At 50.3% G+C, this 19395-nt stretch overlaps 2 protein-coding genes across 3 annotated transcripts; one reads left to right on the top strand and one right to left on the bottom strand.

Annotated features, from left to right (window-relative positions):
* Positions 1-3812: 3812 nt before the first annotated feature.
* On the bottom strand, positions 3813-11591 carry tmem253 (transmembrane protein 253). The gene is made up of 7 exons (XM_088916289.1): positions 11386-11591; positions 10312-10496; positions 9489-9599; positions 7818-7874; positions 6769-6879; positions 5827-5973; positions 3813-4412 (listed from the first exon to the last, which is right to left on the bottom strand). Exons 2-7 carry the CDS (start codon positions 10471-10473, stop codon positions 4359-4361), a joined length of 642 nt encoding a protein of 213 aa, XP_088772415.1. The 5' UTR covers positions 10474-10496; positions 11386-11591; the 3' UTR covers positions 3813-4358.
* Positions 11506-18652, top strand: LOC148833598 (kelch-like protein 33). Of its 2 annotated transcripts, XM_088916287.1 has the most exons (5): positions 11506-11790; positions 13205-13861; positions 14118-15060; positions 15808-15978; positions 16845-18652. In XM_088916287.1, the coding sequence occupies exons 2-5, from the start codon at positions 13270-13272 to the stop codon at positions 17362-17364; spliced, it is 2226 nt and encodes a 741-aa protein (XP_088772413.1). In that variant the 5' UTR covers positions 11506-11790; positions 13205-13269; the 3' UTR covers positions 17365-18652. The 2 variants fall into 2 exon arrangements, with proteins under 2 accessions (XP_088772413.1, XP_088772412.1); XM_088916286.1 differs by having other exon boundaries at positions 11506-13861.
* The last annotated feature ends 743 nt before the right edge of the window (positions 18653-19395 follow it).

Here is a 19395-nt window from a genome sequence, read left to right as displayed (position 1 = left end):
ACGATGTGCTCTGTGGACGAGTGTGTGTGTGTGAGGGTGACGATGTGCTCTGTGGACGACTGTGTGTGAGGGTGACGATGTGCTCTGTGGACGAGTGTGTGCGTGTGAGGGTGACGATGTGCTCTGTGGACGAGTGTGTGTGTGAGGGTGACGATGGGCTCTGTGGACGAGTGTGTGTGTGTGAGGGTGACGATGGGCTCTGTGGACGAGTGTGTGTGTGTGAGGGTGACGGTGTGCTCTGTGGATGACTGTGTGTGAGGGTGACGATGTGCTCTGTGGACGAGTGTGTGTGTGTGAGGGTGACGATGGGCTCTGTGGACGAGTGTGTGTGTGTGAGGGTGACGATGTGCTCTGTGGACGACTGTGTGTGAGGGTGACGATGGGCTCTGTGGACCTCTGTGACATTTCACTCTGTGAGAAAAGACACTCTTCAGTTTCATAGCTGTCAGAGGGTATGTGGGAAAGACCAGAGCAGAGGAATGCTGCCCTGGGCAAGCGGTGGACGGAGGGGACCAGCCCAGTCTGCAGTCTGATGTTGACTGAAGCTTTGGTCAACAAAGCAGGGTTTTAAAAAAACAAACAAACAGAAGAAAGGATTTTCTGCCAGAGGAGAAACAAGAGGTCATTCTGGAGGTGTATCCTCTTTGGTCATTAGATAACAGATCCAAGTGTCTTTTACCCAGCTGTTTCTTGAGAGAAGCCAAGACCCTGGCTTTGACAACATGGCCGGGCGGCTTGTTCCACTCTCCCGCCACCCTTTGTGTAAAGACTTGCCTCCTGGTCCCGGTTTCAGGTGCACTACCACTTGGTTTGCACTTGTGTCCTCTCATTTGAGTCGCGCTGCTCATTCTGAAGACGTCCACTGGGTCAGGGCCTGTGAGGATCTTGAATACGTCTATCAGCTCTGCTTGTCAGCTTCTCTGATCAAGATCTAGTTGCTCTTCCCGGGACGGATTCCCCAGTGGCAATATCTTTTCGAAAATATTGAAAACGAAACTGTGCAGAATATTCTAAAAGAGGCCTAGCTCGTCTGTTTTACACGTGATTTTGACATGAACTGGGTTTGCCCTTTATTTTGCATGCGGTGCCCATTTCTTAAAACACTGGGCATGATACAGTCCCATTATAATAAAAAAATAATCATAAATCATGTAATGGATAATATCTAATATGAATATGACTGTAACGTCTAAAGCAATTAGTATGTATTATATTATAATATTGTTTATATAATAAACAATATTATAATATAATACAATATATAATATAATTATATAATGTAATTATTATTGTTTAATTAATAATTACAAATACATCATTCCTGTCTGAGAATACAATTATTATAATAATTAAATATAATAATATAGGCATCTGTCTTGTGCCAGTGCTTGCCGGGGGCGAACAGTTACCCTGAATCGGTTTTTACAAGATAAATAATCAGAAAAGCACTTTAATTTCATTTCATTATGAAATTAATTTCAGATTGCAGTTCAATATGGAAAATAAATAGAATTACTGGGACACAGCACGGACATTTCGCGGCGCAAAGAAATCCGATAACACGTGAACAAGCAGTGCAATGAAAATAATAATAATAAAAACTTCAGGCCGGATGCAGAACAATACAAGGGATATAATGTTATAATAAGGGGAAATAATAACCGACAGTAACAGGAATTTATAGAGGCTTTTTGGCCAGGACCAATACCGCAGAGTAAAAACTGAATAACCAGAAATACCGGCTGGGCGTGCTGAGAGGGAAGGCCGGGCTTAGCACTCCTGATTAAATTAAAGATACAGTCGAGAGAGCTCGCTCTTCCGGCGGCTCGCCCCTCCCCGAAAACCCGATGCCCTCCGGTCAGCCTCGTCTCCTGGCTGCAGTAAACCAGCTGTCCTGCAGAGTTCCACAGCGGACAGACGGTCTGCCGAGGAGGTGTCGGCCATGACCGGCGGTATTCTCTTACAGCAGTGTGCGAGCTCCTCCAGACCTCGGCGGCGTCCCCCACCTCGGCTTAAATTTCTGTGCCGGTTGCGTTTGAAGTCGCGTATTCGTTAAAAGATCCCGCGTCTCTCTTTTTTTCCAAAACGAAACTTAAAAACTCATCTTATTACAAGTGTCGAAGGATAATTGCCTTACAGTTGATCCTGTACGCATTTTTTTCTTTTGTGTTTTGATGGTATTTTTTTCTCGATGTCTTCTTAATCACTAGGTGATTAAGTGTGTAATAACTTAATAACAACAACAATAATAATAATAAAAAGCATTCAACATTGGCGTAAATTGCCCTTCGTATCTACAGACAGGTATTCCTCAGAGAAGTTTTCAAAATGTTTTACAAAGTGTTCATGTAGTCAGGGAGTCAGTGTGGGGACATTTGTTCAGTGTGGAGGGGATTCCGTGTTTTGCTGCTTTCCTTACCTCGAAAATGTGGGAACTGCTATGTTGTCCTGAGTTGTCTGGGCTTTTCGGCATCTCAGAGAATAGACAGTGGGAAATGGAGTAACAGGTAGAGAAACCGTCCGGAAAATTGTTGATATTTTTTCGGACATACTGTCCACGCATCTCATGATAAGAACGTAAGGAAATAGGAAACACTTAATGTGATTGTGTTTTCCTTCTGACTCTTGCACAGAGAGGATTACAAGGAGACTTGATCCAAGTACAGTATTCACATTCCTCAAAGGCTTTGACAGCATTCACCCAGCGGACTTCAGTGAAACACGAGAAAGAGGGCACAAGTAAAATCTACGGAGAAGTGCATTTAAAAACCAGAACAGCTAACGCATGCAGTCTTACCTGCCTTTACGCAGAGGGTGGTGGGGGTGTGGAACAAGCCACCCAGCCTTACTGTTGAAGCAGATACCCTGGCTTCTCTACAGGCACAGCTGGATTAGATCCTGCTAGATAATAGATAAACTATTAAGAACCGAACAATCTCAATAGGCTAAATGGCCTCTTTTCGTTTGTAATCTTTCTTATGTCCATATGCAAAATGTGAAAACCCTGCCTCACTGATAGAGGCTTTAGCGCTGGCTGATATTACGGGCAGATTGGGACAGTCCCCTATGTCTACTGTTTGCCAGGGGCAACATTCTTTTGACAAACTTTTCCGGTCTTCCCCACATGCCCTCTTACAGCTATAACTAAAGAGGACAGAAGGGCTTCACCTACCTGTGTGCTATCCAAAAAACTGTTTTTCTTACCAGAGGATCTCTACCAGGTGCTTTTTTGGAGAGAGGCCAGGGTATCAGCTTCAATAACATGACTGGGCAGCTTGTTCCACACCCCCACCACCCTCTGTGTAAAGAAGAGCCTCCTTCATTGACTGGAGGACCTCATCCTGCTGTGTCTGGAGAGAGGCCAGGGTATCGGCTTCAACAACATGGCTGGGCAGCTTGTTCCCCACCCCCACCTCCCTCTGTGTAAAGTAGTGGCTCTGGTCCTGACCAAAGGATCTCATTCCACCTTCTCTTCTATATTTATGCGATCCTATCATGTTCAGCCCCTAGGCGGCAACTCTCCCAGCATTTTTTAGACACTCCGTCAAGCACAGGGCAATTCCCATGTGCTCTTGTCTGTTACTGCGCTGACGGGACAGACTGTGTGGAAGGTGACGGAGTTTGTGGAGAAGGAGGTTACGCAGGATAGAGAAACCCCCCATCCAGCGTCCGCTTCAATCTGAGAGCACCACTCAGACGATATCCCACAATGCCCCGCCTTGGGCAGAACCAGTTCAAGGGCCTGTTCATTTGTTTCCTCCATCTCGTTCTTGTCTTGCTCTTTTCTCCAAAAAAAACAGTCACCTCAGCTGTGTCTTTATATCCTGATTTATTAACAGTGTAATACAGAGCATTACAAGGTGCTTTTTCATATTCATCTGACGTTAAGTGACAATGACCTCCTGATAAAAAGTGTGTTACAGCAGCTGGCCACGAAAGGATCTATAATGATATTTACAATATTCTTTATAAATACTTATAACAAAACAAGTTGTGGTTAACTTACAATGTGCTCATCATATGCTCATTTACCCTACTATATATCGGATAATTAGGGTTAAGAAAGGATTTATTACTCATTTGTATTAGAAAGCATTAACCTTTCTTCCTTCTTCTGAATCTGTTTTAAAACCTGGACACAGGGAACTAAACCACAGCACAAAACTTCCTGGCCTTGCTGACGAACCAGATATCCCATTACATCAGCTTTTCTCAGACTAGGGCACGGATTTCTTTAAAGCAGCCTTTACTCTAATAAGCTGTGCAGTAAAATGTCCAATTAAAGGTACGGATGTCTATTGGTGTGTGAAACCCTTCTCAGCAAATAAATTAGAACAGTCTTTCGGAGTTTGCAGTTTTCAGAGACTGAATTCGCCGGTGTCTAACACATTGTCACTGTTTTCCTCCATGTCCTAGGAAAAGAAACGAAAAGATAAAGAGAATCTCCTGATGTATCGATTTGTGGACTGTACATCGGCCGCAGAATTTGTAGGAGATCTTGACATTTCAAATGTTTTTTTTTTAAAAAACCATTCGCCCTCTCTGCTGAGGAGGAAATCGCTTCTTATTGTGCAAAAAAGGTAAAAGATAAAAGGTGTGTGAGGATAAGGGTAATCTAGACTTGGGGTCCCCGGCGGTTGTCCCAGGCACCCACATTTACCATCTAATTCTAGATGGTGATTTTCACTGGCTTCAGTTCTGAGACCTGCCCTTTAACTAACGCCGTTCAGAAATAACTTCAGATCTCCCACTGCTGAGCAGGAAAGAAAAAATGTTGTCCAATTGAACGACTTGCTAGGTCAATTAAAGGTGGAATGAAGGGCAGAGCTCGCCTGGAGCGAGAACCGGCTGTGGGAGATTACCATTACCAGGGATGGGAAGCCGTGCTCTGTGATCTGTCCTTTTCACGGCTGAACCAGTGACGTGACTGACAGAACAGGGCTGATTTTTTTTTCCTAAAATTCAGGAGTGTATGAAATGCTACAGGGAAAGATGTTCAAGACTGGTTTTCCATTAGCATGCGACAGTTAGGGTGACGTCACAATAGATGGATTGTCATTGTGTTTCTAGGGATCTGCCTAGATACCAAGGGAGTGTCTGAAGAATAGGGTGAGTACTCTCGGGTGTTTCAGAACTAAGGCATGCAGCCCTGCCTCTGGGCAGCCTCAATCTTGCAGATGATGGAAGAATAAGTCCCTCTACACTTATATAGCCCTTTTCTGGACACTCCACTCAAAGCACTTTACAGGTAATGGGGAATCCCACTACCACCACCAGTGTGCAGCCCCACCTGGATGATGCTCCAGTACTCCCACCACACCAGCTCTCAGTGGGGAGGAGAGCAGAGTGATGAAGCCAGTTCAGAGAGGGGGATTATTAGGAGGCCATGATTGGTAAAGACCAGGGGGAAATTTGGCCAGGACACTGGGGTAACACCCCTATTTTTTTAGAGAAACGCCCTGGGATTTTCAATGCCCATGGAGAGTCAGACAGTAAGATAGATACTAGGACCTTTAGACCAGGCCAGTGAGGGGATGCCTGAAAAGCAAGCATCTAATTGAGCTGTTTAAGCCCATGGGAGTCAGGCAGAAGCAGGAAGGTTGGATTTCACGTGTTAATCAGTGCCTGAATGGTGGAAGATACTCAGAGATGAAATTGGCAACGTTTGTCATTTTCTTTCCCCGAGCTGTAGCTGATGGCGCTGGGCGTGGGGGCAGGGTGGGGAGGTGACTCCCCAACTCCGCTCCCTACCAGCGACGACTCCTGTGGGACGGAAGAGGAGTGGGGGGGGGGTTGGAGATGAAGACTCCGATTCCCCGGGCTCACCTGTGGCACGCGGCTGTAGGTGGAGCGGTAGTTCATGGTGTATCGGCTGACTCCTTGCCAGATCAGAAACAGGGTGTACAAAGAGGCGACCAGGCTCTGTACCGTGAACAGAATACTGCTGCCCTTTGCCACATAAGCGCCGATTTTCTGCACAGCACCCCAACAACAACAAAAAAAAAATAAGAGAGAAATAATAATAACACTACCTTCTTATAGTGCTTTTCTAGACACTCCACTCAGAGCGCATTACAGGAAATGGGGAATCCCACTACCGCCACCAATGTAGCCCCACGTGGATGATGCTCCAGTACTCTGGGGATTATTAGGAGGCCATGACTGGGAAATTTGGCCAGACCTCTGGTGTAATACCCTTACATTTCATTGCACAGTACTCCCATTTTCTTGAGGGATTCACATGGGAAACATTCATTCCTTCTGTAGTTGACATGTTTATTTAAATGGCTCTGCACAAAGCTTTTACTGTGCTTTCCTATTCCATGCTTCCACGGGGCGGAGCGGTGGCATCTGCGCCTGTGGCTAGAAAGTTGCCGGTTCAAATCCCACAGCCGGCAGAGGAATCCTACTCCGTTGGGCCCCTGAGCAAGATCCTCAACCCCAGCTGTATAAATGGCTGGCCCTGTGCTCTGACCCCAGGCTTCTCTCTCCCAGTCTGTGTGTCTCATTGGGAGCAAGCTGGGGTCTGTGAAAAGACACATTCCAAATGCAAGAAATTGTATATGGCCAATAAAGTGATGTTATGTTATGCTATGATAATCCCTTGATTGACAATGCTGACATTTTCCTGGGTAAGAGCTCTGAGGTGCAATGGAGCACTGCAATGGATTAGTGACACAATCAAATATCAGGAGATGTACAAGGCAAGGGCATGGGAAGACAGTCGGAGAAGCTCAGTGCGGAAGGGACAAAGGGAGAGAAGTTCACCTGCTCTCTGTTGAGCTTCTTGGGCTCTGTCGCCATCTGCAGGCCGTAGGTAATCATTGCACACAGCCCCAACAGCAGGCTGAAAATATTCAGCCCCATCAGAGTGGTCACCTAAAAGACAGTATCATCACTGTCATTGTCCTGCTTGAATCTGCTTCTAAAAATATTTAAAAAATGTATTACACCGTTTGTTCTAGTATGATACGGCTCAGAAAGAGAGCTTAAGCATAAGGCCGATAGTTCTTGTCCCCAGTAGCAGCTTAATGATTCCCACACCAGAGTCACAAGTCCCAATCTTACTGGGGGAGGGAGGAGGCAGCCCAGTATGTGATCTCCTGTCCCAGCCTGAGGAACAGTGAGCCTGTCTCCCAATAATGCTGCATATGTTTATATGTAAATATCTTATGATTGTGTCTTTATTGTAAATGTCTGTAGATTTTTTTAATGTTAATTGTATTTATTCCATTGGCATTTTCACATCATTTTAACTGTGTATAGAGGCATGTGTTCTTACATATGTGATTACCTTAAGTTTCTCTGTGTTGCGTGGAAGAGGGAAACAATGAAAGTAAAGAGTGCTGCACTCAGAAAAGTAATGTGTGTTCTTCTGATTTTCTTCTGGTGGTGCAGGCACCACTGGTTTTACTCATTGGTCATGTCAATAAAGCACCTTGAATTGCACTGAATCGAATTGAATGGATGTTGGGGTTTGGAGTGAGGCAGACAGGCAGAAGAAGAGTGTTTCAGACATTTTTCGAAAGGTTTTTTTCCTGATCAGGTTCTCACGACCTGATTAAATAGCAGATAGGGTGACTCCTGGAGACGGAGAGAGAGAGGGAAATGTATTCATGGGGAAACAATAAGAAGATCCCAAGGGACTCTGATTGAAAATAGACAGCAGCAGCCGGTAGGATCTTCTGCAGCTGTGCCTCAGTCCCTAACTCACCCGCAGAGGGGAAAACATTCACTCAACTCCTCTGACACTACAGGTGTACAAGCACATCAGCGGACAGGTAGAGAGCAGACTGACCAGTACACCAGACACTCACCTTAACTTTCTTGGGTTTCCTCTGCACTTCAATCGCAAAACTCCCAGTTGCCAGATACTGCAGGAAACACAAGGCCACAGTGTGATAAGGTCTGCACTCCAGGTGTCCACCGGATTCTTATTGCACACACTAAGTGCACATCTGGAGTGATCATGCAGTGAGTTATATGAAATATTTCACTGAATAATATTGAAAAGGAGATGGCACACTGGCACAGTGCTGGACCCCGAGTTACATTCCAGGCTTGGGGTGTGGACTCTTGGTGGAGTTTGCATGTTCTCCCCTTGTTATGAGATAACTTAATGAGATAATGACATCTCATTAAGTTTGCTGATGACACAGCCCTGGTCAGTTTATTAAAGGAGACACAGAGTACCATCATGGGCCCATTCTAAATGGTTTTACTAACTGGTGCAACACGTTCTCCCTAAAGTTAAATGTTTCAAAAACAAAGGAACTGGTTATTGATATTAGGAAAAATACCACACCCCCTCAACCCACTACAATTGATGTTCAGCCTGTTGAAATTGTCGATGACTATGAGTACTTGGGACTGGTCATTGACACAAACCTGAAATGGGACAAATGTTGTGACACTATGTATCAAAAAGGCCAACAGAGACTCTTCTTTCTTAGAAAACTCAGCTACTTTAAGGTGGATAAAACTATCCTGACACTTTTCTACAAATCATTCATTGAAAGTGTCTTAACATACTGCTTCACGTGTTGGTTTGGCAACATACTGTAAGTACTGGTAATTGTAATAGACTGGGTAAATTAGTGAATATAAGTGGCAAAATAATCGGGCATAATCAAATCAACTTAAGCATCCTTTACAAACAGAGGGTGACTCAGAAAGCCAAAAGCATCAGGGAGTGTGTGTCTCACCCCCTCCACTGCGAATTCACACTTGGGAGACGCCTCTGTGCCCCCAGGTGTAAAACCAACAGACTCAGGAAATCTTTCATCCCCACTGCAGTCACACCCTTAAACAATGCAGAGTAACTACCTTGCCTCTTGTTTCTTTTCTCCTGTAACACACTGTATTCTCTTCTCTTCTGATGATGTGTATTTGTCATTGTGTTGTGTTTGAGTGTGCCGTAAAACGAATTTCCCCTAGGAAAGCTTGAAGTGAATTTAATTGTTTGCATACTGTACGTTTCCTCTGGTTTTCCCCCAGGCTCTGAGCAGTAAGAGGTTTTAAGAGGTCAGAGAGAGAGAGACCACAAACCTGAGCCAACTCTACCCACCGGGACTACGCACACACAAGCAGAACACAAACCTTTTCTATGAGCACACGTCCTGGCTGACTATCTGACGAGGGCAATTGAAAAACTGATCCTGACAGCTCAGTGACCACAGCCTGGCTGGACACAGGCAGTGCAAAGTCCAAAGACAGGCTGGTGGGTTAATTGGCTGCTGGGCAAACTGGCCCTGGTGTGAGTGTGTGTGTGCTCTGCGATGGACTGGCGCCCCCTGCAGGGTGTATCTGACATTGCTCCGGTTGTGTGGCACCGCCCCCCATGACCCTGAACTGAATTAAGTGGTGAGAAGATGGATGGATGGATGGAAAGAGGGGTGTTGTTGTCCTCTGTGGCCCCAGCAGGAGAGGAGGCCGTGCAGCTGCGGACCAGGAGGGAGCCCGTCAGGTAGCGCGGGCGTCGGACTCACAAGCATCCCGCACCACACCGGGGTGGCCACGGACACGGCGCAGCCGAAGTCCATGCAGGCGTAGGAGACGGTGCTGAGCACGGTTGCCACGGCGCTGACGATCTGGACGACCTGCGGGCGGAGGGAGGGGGGGACAGAGGAAGTGCTGGTACTCTCCCGTCTCTCGATGGAGGGAGGAAAGGAGAGACCGAGGACAGGCGGCTGAGGCGGGAGGGAGGGGGATGTTGGTGGGGATATTTGGTGAGGGGGGTGGGGAGGATGGAAAGGAGGAGGGGAAGGGGCAGGAGGTCAGGCAGGAGGAGACAGAGCCCAAGTCCTGACTGGGGAGGGGAGAGAAGGAACTATTTCCAGTGAGTCGGGAAATGAGCCAACAGGAACAGGAAGTTTGGCTTTATCCCTATTTCCTGTGTCCCCATACCCCAGCCAGGCCTCATACATACAGCTTCCTGTAGAGGAAATTTCCTTCTGCTGGGTTTATACTGTACTACTGGGCAGTACCCTACCCCGACCAGTAAGAGGTGCTAGTGTCAAACCACTGATTTTGAAGGAATGCTGTCCTATGTGCTGACTTTTCCAATGACCTCCCTCCTTATGATCTGAAACCTCGGCTGAGGTCCTGTCCTCATTTTAGCCTTGTTGGCTCCATGTCTCAGTTGCGCTGAGGAAACCCAAAATAAATCCACACACTGTAGTTCAGACGATATTTTAGCTCACGTGAGGGTTTCCATGAAGTAACAGTCAGGTAAATTAAGGTCAAGCAAGTGAAAATGCTGTGTTGTATTTACTGTGGGATGGGTGTTGCATCGAGGTGGGTCAGTCTTACCCCAGTGACAAGGAGTCGGGAGTTGACCACTGTCCCAAACCAGTGGGCCATCCTGGCCTCCCTCAGCTGCTCAGGAGTGCCGCACTGTGGGGCTGTGGCTCTGCTGGGCTTCTCCTTAAAGAAGACATGATACAGCCCCTCCTGGAACATATTGTGGGTCATCTGAACGGCTCTGAAAGAGAGAGCTTGAGAGAGGTTGAGAGAGGTTGAGAGAGACACCAAAAACCAGAGTGAACTATACCCACTGGGACACGCAAGCTCAAACAGAACTCAAATGAGAAGAAGGAGACATCCTGGCTGACTGTGGGACAAGGATAATTAGAAACAGATCCTGACAGTTCAGTGACCACTCTGGTTAGTCTGGCTATAGCAGCTGGACACAGATACAGACCTGGCTGTCCAGAGAGGACAGGCTCAGTGACAACAGCCTGGACACACAAACTGGACACAGGTAGACCTGGCTGTCCAGAGGGGACAGGCTCAGTGACCACAGCCTGGACACAGAAACTAGACACAAACAGACCTGGTTGCTCAATGAGGACAGCCTCAGTGATTACAGCCTAGACACAGAAACTGGACACAGACACAGACCTGACTATCCAGAGAGGACAGGCTCAGTGACCACAGCCTGGACATAGAAACTGGACACAGGCAGACCTGACTGTCCAGAAAGGACAGGCTCAGTGACCACAGCCTGGACATAGAAACTGGACACAGGCAGGCCTGGTTCTCCATAGAGGACAGGCTCAATGACCACAGCCTGGACATAGACCTGGCCCCAATGCAGGCAGGGAGAACCAAAACAGAGATGCACTTTCTGTTGCACTGTGACAAATACTCTGTTATAAGGGAAACACTCTTCCCTAACATAACAAATCTAACCCAAGAATTCCCACTTTCTGCCTTCAACAGTCAGAAACACTTTAACACCCCTCGGTCACCCCCCTCCCACACACAAACACACCCAGGATGATATCAGGCCTGTACTGGAGAACGCTGTCCTTTGGCCGTCAGCCAAAACACAGCTCCCTACAGCTTGAGAAGACAAACTGCCGCACGCGTTTCCAAACTTACCGCATGTGATATCCGCTGGTGCTGGGAAGCGGCAGAACGTCCCTTTCAAACCATAACAATGTGGGAAAAGGTGAGAAATCCGTGCCTGCAGTGAGCGTGCCTGATTTCCAGCCGAGAGCACACCTCGGCCCTTCCACGCCCAGCCCCTGCAGGGACAAAGTTCAGCCAGACTGGAAGTCGGAAGCAGTTTTGTTTTGCCTGGTGCGAAGTGTCTGATGACAAATTAACTCCCTGCTCCCCGCTCTTTGTGCCTCCACCTGGAGCCGAGGGCAGGCTGGGTAAGATGACGCGGTCCGTCTTTGTGCCTGGCTGCAGTAAAGGAGAAGGAGAGTGAGTGGCACAGCCTCCGTCTCTCCCCTGCAGCGAGATACGAGAAAGGGACCACCAGATAAGGAACCGCTGTAGGTAGGAACAATCCAAGTTATTCTAATATTAGTATTAGTGCAGCTTGGAAGCCTGGGTTCGATTCCAGACTGGGGGTGTCCTTCTGGGTGGAGCATGCACGTTGCCACCCCCACGTTGGCACTGATTTTCTCAGGGATGCCTGTCTGCAGGAGTGCTCGGTACTTCCATTAGGAAGGCAGCAGAACCCCCCCCACCACAGCGTCTGGGTCTGATGCCCCCTCTGGTTTTGGAGTGCCCATTCCTACAGGGCACTGCTACTAAGGTTATCGCAAAGCAGCCCTGACATGGGATCAGTACTCAGGAGGGTAATAAATGAACTACCTTGTAGCGTTCCGGCAGCAGGCTGCCCTGGCAGCCTGAGCACATGACCCCGAACCTTCAATACTGTGGACTCATCTCCCCCTTTTCCCTCCTCTGGAAATAGGGGTTCCCTTTTCTTCTCCCTCTCCTTGCTTTGCTGCTCGTCCAGAGTGGCCAGGATGCCCATGGATCTAAAGAGGGCAATAAACTACTGAGCTGTGGTTCCAGTCTCCTGCCTCTCTCGTTCCACAGCTGCCTTTATTTTGGGCGACTGCTGCTTCCTAGTTGGGAGCTTACCATCCTGGGGATTCCTGTACCATAAGGGTGCCCCCATCAGTATTTATTTACACGGGGAGAGCGATCCAAGCTCAAATTCAACGTGTGTCTCTCGTCTCACCCTTCGGCTTCCCTGTGCAGTGTCCAGAGGCTGCCTGCAAGGGGATCGATCCCACTTATTTGACACCGGCTATTTATAGAGGCTTGTTTACTTGTCTGACTTGGGGTCGGCTTCAGGACAGCCTGTCCTCAGGGCCCCCCCATGCTGCAGGTGGAGAGGAGAGGGGGCAGACGAACGGGTCAGGATCGGCCCTGCCGCGGACGCGCGTGGTCCAGGAACTGACCTCCGGCCAGCGTGCTGCACTCCAGCACCTGGAGGAAGAGCCAAGGCCAAGGGTGAATTTCCCAGCGCAACCCGACCTGCTGCGCCCGGGGCTATTTCTAGATGCTTGTTGACGTCTGGGGTCCAGGAGCTGTTGTTTGTGTTCGCTGCAGTGCATACGTGGAGGGAGAAGGGGAATGGTGCCTCTCTAGAGATCGTTCTCTGCAGATCAAAATACTGTTCTTGTTTTTCCGAGATTTGTTTCTTTTTTTTTCTTCTTCTGGGAACAACTGCGTGTCACTCTCTGCCCCCAAAAAACAAACAAACCGCAAGGGAAATACTATTGGCTCATCAGGTAACACTCGGGCTTTAACTGAAAAGGAATTTTCTTGAATTGCCTGATCACTAGGCCCGAAAGGCACTTTGGATGTGATCGCTTAAAAGCAGATCATGCACTCCTCACCCTGAGAGAACATCTGATCTTGTTTTTTTCAAAGCGTGGGCTTTTATCCCCAGAACTTGCAGAGCTTTCTTCCCCCGGAATCCAGCCAGCGTGGGACAAAGCGGAGCGCGCAGCAGCCATGGCGTCTGGATTGCCCTCCTGGCTGAAAGGCCAAGTGCCGGCTGACAGGTTGGAGGAGGAAGAGGAGGGGGAGAAACCGCCGAAGGTGTGCCGGAACGAGGGCTACCCCGTCGAGCTGTTCCGGGTCCTGGAGGAATTCCGACGGGCGCGCCTCCTCACCGACCTCTCGCTCCGGGACACTGCAGGGGAATGCTGGGAAGTTCACGCCCCCGTGGTGGCAGCGGTGTGCTCCCTCGTCAGGGATCGCCTTCGCTGCGGCGGCGGCGGCGGCAGCAGCGGCGGTGCCGGGGCCCAGGGGCTCTTCCTGGACACCGGGACGGGCAGTGCCGGGCTGGCCGCCGTGCTGGAGTTCGCCTATACGGGCGACATCGCTAGGCTGGACGGGGACACCGCTGTGGCTGCGGTCCGAGCCGCCGCAGAAACGCTCGGAGCCCCCAGGGTGCTGGAGCTGTGCCGCCGGCGCGAGAAACAGCAGGTTGGCCGGGAAGGGGGCGACCGGGCCCTGGGGAACCTCTTATCCATTGCCGAGCTGTGGGCGGAGGGGCTGGGCTGCGACGTGGTCCTGGAGGTGGACGGCAGATCTTTCCACGGTAATTAGAGTGGCGTAGCGTCTCCCCACTTCCACGCCGATCTCCGAGGTGATCGGGGGCATGACTAGCAAGACTGGCTCTGCCCACAGAGTATCAGTAACTCTGCATTCAATCGATCATGTTATCTGATCCCCGCGTGGGGGTCACGCTAGCGAGGCGTGACCTTTCTAATCACGGGTTCAGGCTGCGAGAGCTTGCCGAGAGCCCAGAGAGCCCTGGTCGTTTGATTCGACCCCCCCTCTATCCTCTCTCTCAGCGCACAGGGTCATGCTGGCGGCCGGCAGCGACTACTTCAGGGGCATGTTCTCCAGCGGGATGCGGGAGTCCAGCCAGAGCTCGGTGACCCTGCTGTCCCCGGCCCCCCGCGAGCTGTCCGCCCTCCTGTCTTGCCTCTACAGCGGGGCCCTGGAGCTGGGCTGGGGCACCGTCTTCGAGCTGACCCACTGCGCCCTGCAGCTGCAGGCCCGGGCCGCCCTGCCGCTCTGCCTGGGCTTCCTGCGCCGGGAGATGGACGTCAGCTCCTGCCTGGACGTGGCGGCCTTCGCCGAGGCTTATGGAATGGCAGAGCTGCGGGCCCAGGCCGACGACTTTGTGCTGCGCAACTTCCAGGAGGTGGGCCTGTCGCCCAAGTTCCAGGACCTGGGCCCCGAACGGGTGAGCCGGTACCTGGCGCAGGACTCCCTCTGTGCCCCCAGCGAGCTGGCCGTGTTCCGCGTCGTGGTGAACTGGATCCAGGCGGATCCCGGGGAGCGGCTGGGCCTGGCCGAGCAGCTGATGAAACTGGTCCGCTTCCCCCTGATGACCTTCCGGGAATTCAGGGAAGTCCGGGCGGTCGAAATGGCCATGGAGCAGGAGGGCTCGGTGGAGCTGTACCAGGCCGCTCTCCGGGAGTTCGGTTTCACCGCCGAGCGCTCCAAGAAGCCCTGCCGGGTCCGCCAGCCCCACGAGACCCTGGTGCTGGTGGGCGGCGACACTCTGGCCCCGGACTTCGGGCAGCGCACGCCGAGCCGGGACCTGTGGTTCGCCAACGCGCTGCGCACCGTCACGGGGCTGGTGAAGGAGATCGAGTGGCGCCAACTGGTGGCAATGCCCGCGCCGGCGCGCTTCAGGCACGGGCTGGCCGTGCTGGACAACCGACTGTACGTGTTCGGCGGCAGCCACTTCTATGGCCAGTGCGATGTTCTGAAATCTGCTTACCGGTGAGTCCGCTGTCTCAGATGAATGCTTCCTTCCTTTTTATCTATCCATCTATTTTACAATCCACCCTATCCAGTACAGGGCCAGGGGGAGGTACAGCCAGCCAGCAGGCAATGGGCAGAAGGCAGGGTAAAAGGTGGACAGGATGCCAGTCTATTGCTGGGCAGACACAACTACATTGAAAACAAAGGTCAATCTTCCCAGAAGCCAGTTAACCTACCAGTATGTCTTTGGCCTGTGGAAGGAAACCCATGTGTACGACACAGGGAGAACACACTGTACACACAGCACCCCAGGCTCAGAATTGAGATTATTTCATAAGTTCTAAAAGTATCATTTCAACCAAGACAATCAAGCTTTCTGTCTCAAATGCTTGTAATATGGCTTAGTGTGCCTTCACTTGAAATGCAGCCAGTGAAGTCCCGTGAGGGTCCAACTGTATCATTCACCTGCGTCTGTTAAGGACTGCGATTTTAGGCCAAGGCTTTGTGAATGTTCAGTGCTGAGATTGCAGCGGTGAGATACAGGCAGATAGAAGGGCAGACCGAAGACACAGACAGTTATACAAACTGACAGGCAGGCAGATGGATGGATGGAGGGACAGACAGATAAGCAAATAGATGGGCAGACAGGCAGTAGATTGGATAGACAGGTGAGTAGACAGGTAGACAGAGAGATCACAGATCACTGAGGCAGAGGGGGCAGGCTCAGCCCACAGCTTCGCGGTTCTCAACCTGCTGCGCTCCCAGGTACGATCCCTGCGAGGAGAGCTGGCAGCGGCTGGCAGACATGCAGGAGCCACGCAACTACAGCTCTGTGGCGGTGCGGGGCGGGCTGATCTACGTCCTGGGAGGGGACAGAGACACTGAGCACAACCTGGACAGCGTGGAGTGCTACGACCCCATCTCGGACCGTTGGAGGTAAGAAGAGCCCGATGAGAGAACAGGTCTGCAGGGATGCTAGACAAGGTCTCCCAAGGTCAGTCTATAGACATCCCAGCAGGATCGGCGAATTCCCTTAAAGCCCACTGCCTTAGGAGGTTTAATCAAAGCTCATTTTGATCACTTCAGAAGGCTGGGGCTGCTTGGGACTTAAAATCACAAACCACCATCACATCCTGCTGGTCACTTTGTTGCCTCTGATGACTAGGTGTGGGGATCCTTCTGTACATCCATGTGACCGATGGGTCACCTAGGCTAAATCTATAATGGAACAAGTAATAGGTTTATTCCATGCTGAAAAAAAGAAGAAAGAGAACACAACGTTTCTTCAAGGCTCCACGGCCGAAACGTTGTGTTCTCTTTCTTCTTTTTTTCAGCATGGAATAAACCTATTACTTGTTCCTTTGCAGCCTACGCATGCTGACGCAGCTACCCACCTAAATCTATAATGTACAATCAAAATCTAAATCTATAATGTATGATCTAATCCGCCTTCCCCCCTCCCTTTCCAAGCCTACTTAGGATTGTAGCCTGCATCCTGTCTCATAATTACCTCCCCCATGAGCTTTCAGAAGAAATAATCTTGATCACTCTAAGACTAGGTCAAACACAACTTTTGCTGGGATCACTTCCTTCCAACCCGATGTGACGTAGAGCTGCAATGCAAGTGATCCATCCCTGGTCTCAATTTTCTCTTTTGCTCGGGACGCAGTGCGTGAGCCCTGGGCTAATAACGATCCCTTGGGTCTGGCCCCTTATCTCTCAGTTTTCCGTCCCCTCTTTGAGGAGGTCGTCCTCTCGAGACGTTACCGTTTTGATCTGTCTCTTCTCGCTGCCCGATCAAGGTTTGCCCAGCCTCTGGACCAGGCCATGAGTGGACAGGCGGTCTCCACGTGGGAGGGCGAGATCTACGTCTCGGGAGGCTTCAACTGCAGGTACCAGTGCCTGGTGTCCCTGTTCCACTATCACCCGGAGACGGGCACCACCTACCTTGCCTCCATGACCCAGGAGCGGGCCGAGCACGTGATGGAGACGCTGGGCGGCCGGCTGTACGTGGCCGGCGGAGTCAAAGCCCTGGGGGAGTTCTACACTGACCAGCTGGACTGCGAGGCCTACGACCCCCACACCGACGCCTGGGCACGCTTCGCCTCCTTGCGCCTGCCCCACGTCAACGCTGCCTCAGCTGTGCTGGAGGGCAAGCTCTACATCCTGGGCGGGTACTGCCAGGAGGACTACAGCGAGTCCACCCTGGTGCACCGCTACGACCCTGGCGCCGACCGCTGGGAGTCCATGGGCAAGATGCCGGGGCCCAACACCGACATCCGGGCCTGCATCCTCCTCCTGCCCACTCGGCTGCGGCAGTGAGGCTGCCGGTGCCCCAGGCCGGCAGAGGCTGGCATGGATAGTCTGCATGGCATCTGAAACACACTGGGAGAGGGAGGGCACACTGCACCTATACCCTTCGGCAATCCCATGGCACTCTTCCATACAGTGGGGCTGGGGGTGTTCATCTTGTTGTGTGGGAACAGGCTCGATTCCGTCAGTGGAGCCCTTTCTCGCTCTCCCCTCTGCATAGTGGGGCTGACGGGGCAGAACGGCGGCCTCACGCCTTCCTCCCACTTTGTGATCTTTCTGAGCCGAGCGCGGCGTGGATGTCGTCCTTTTCTCCCGAGGCTGACCCTTAAATGGGGGCGGCGGGTGGGGGGGCGTGGGCTTCCCTGTTTGAATCCAGCCTGATCCAGCCCCTGGGGGATGGGGGTCCACGCTGGGGGCGGGGGCTGGACTTTAGTGGTGGGTGTGGTGGGTACACTCCTACACCCTTTGGAATCCTCTGGGGTGTGAAGGATTGTATGAACATAAGGAATGATTATTATTGTGGATGATTGCTGTAATTACCAAGTTTGATGTGCTTCTTTTTTTCTTGCATCCTTATTTCTTTCTAGGCCTGTGGTTCCCAATCGTGGTCCTGCTGACCTTGGTAGTTTATGTCCCAGTCAAGCCCTCAGTTACACCATCAAACCCTTCATTGACTTAGTAATAAGGCTCATCTGAACTGTTTGTGCCCAGCTGGAGCGCTAACCTTTGTATTTTGTAAGGGAACTAATATCCCACACTTGTGACTAGAAACAAAATCCAAATATCACAATGAAGCAACTTCTTGGATCAAATAGGGCTTCAATTATGTCATGAAGGTGGGATGGACTGGAAACCAGGTGTGTGAGTCACCAGGACCAGGACTGGCCACCACTGCTCTAGGCTTTGCAGTGCGAAATACTGTAACAGGGGATAATTCCCAGTTGAAAGCGTTGCTGTGTTTTGTGGCGACAGGGTGTGGTCTTTCAGAACTGATCTCAGCGTGGATGTTGCTGTTTTCCGAAACAGAGATTCAAAAGGACTCTGAAATGGAGGCAGGGGGCTGGAACCGGTGTTTAAACCAGAGGGCCTGCTCACTGCATGAATCTGGAATGATCCAGCCCCCTGCGGGACAGAAAGACTCGATTTGCTCCACAGTTCCGGGACAGGAAGCCTTCTGATGCCTTTCTTGATCTCTTTACAATGCATATTTTCCAAGCAGTGAGTTGTATACAGGTTGCCACTTTGACTAAAATTAAATTGAAGAAATAAAGAGAATCAGTTAAATGATCCTTTCAAACAGTATGTTTTTTTTAATATGTCCTGGTTTTTGGCGATTGCATGTACATGTTTATTCTGTGCTCTTCCGTGGTCAGCTGGAATGATGATGCAAGGTGCTTTATTTGTCACTAAGAGACAGGAAATCATCCGGCAGGGATCGGATTTGGAGATCCCTGTCATTGTCACTCCTGCCCTTCTGGGGACAGAGGACTTTCAGGAAGATGGGAAGAAACACATGTGGATGCTCTTTACAACACCACTCACGATTGCAAACAGACTGCTGTTGCAGACTTGCAAAGACATTGACACTATTCTTGAGTCCCGCACGTACAGCTGGGCAACAGGCGCCTTTCACCAGTGGATCGGATAGGAGGCTGGGTTCTGTTTCTTTTTTTCTGGGACATACAGTTTGTCCAGAGAGCCTGGTTCTGTCTGATTTTAGAGCAGGGACCACAGCCAGCATGTGGAGAAATGGAGGAGGAGGAGAAATGGAGAACGTGTCCATTGTTTGCCTACTGGCAGTACACGTGGTCCAGGATATGCTGTAGAAAGACCCAAGCTAATGGCTACTTTTATAGTTAATTTTTGTAAAGGCAGAATTAGAAATACTGTACTTATAACAGTTTAACTGTGTCAGACAGCACCATTACTGCACAGTATGTGGTGGGAAAGACACTTTGTTTAATATAATAAAATTCTATAATTTTTTATTTTATTAAGAAAAAGGGCGGAGCAGTGGTACTGCGGCTAAGGATCTGCACC

This window comes from Atractosteus spatula, chromosome 5, assembly GCF_055471065.1.
Source record: "Atractosteus spatula isolate fAtrSpa1 chromosome 5, fAtrSpa1.hap1, whole genome shotgun sequence".
NCBI classification, from domain to species: domain Eukaryota; kingdom Metazoa; phylum Chordata; class Actinopteri; order Semionotiformes; family Lepisosteidae; genus Atractosteus; species Atractosteus spatula.
This window is presented reverse-complemented; position numbering and strand designations above follow the sequence as displayed.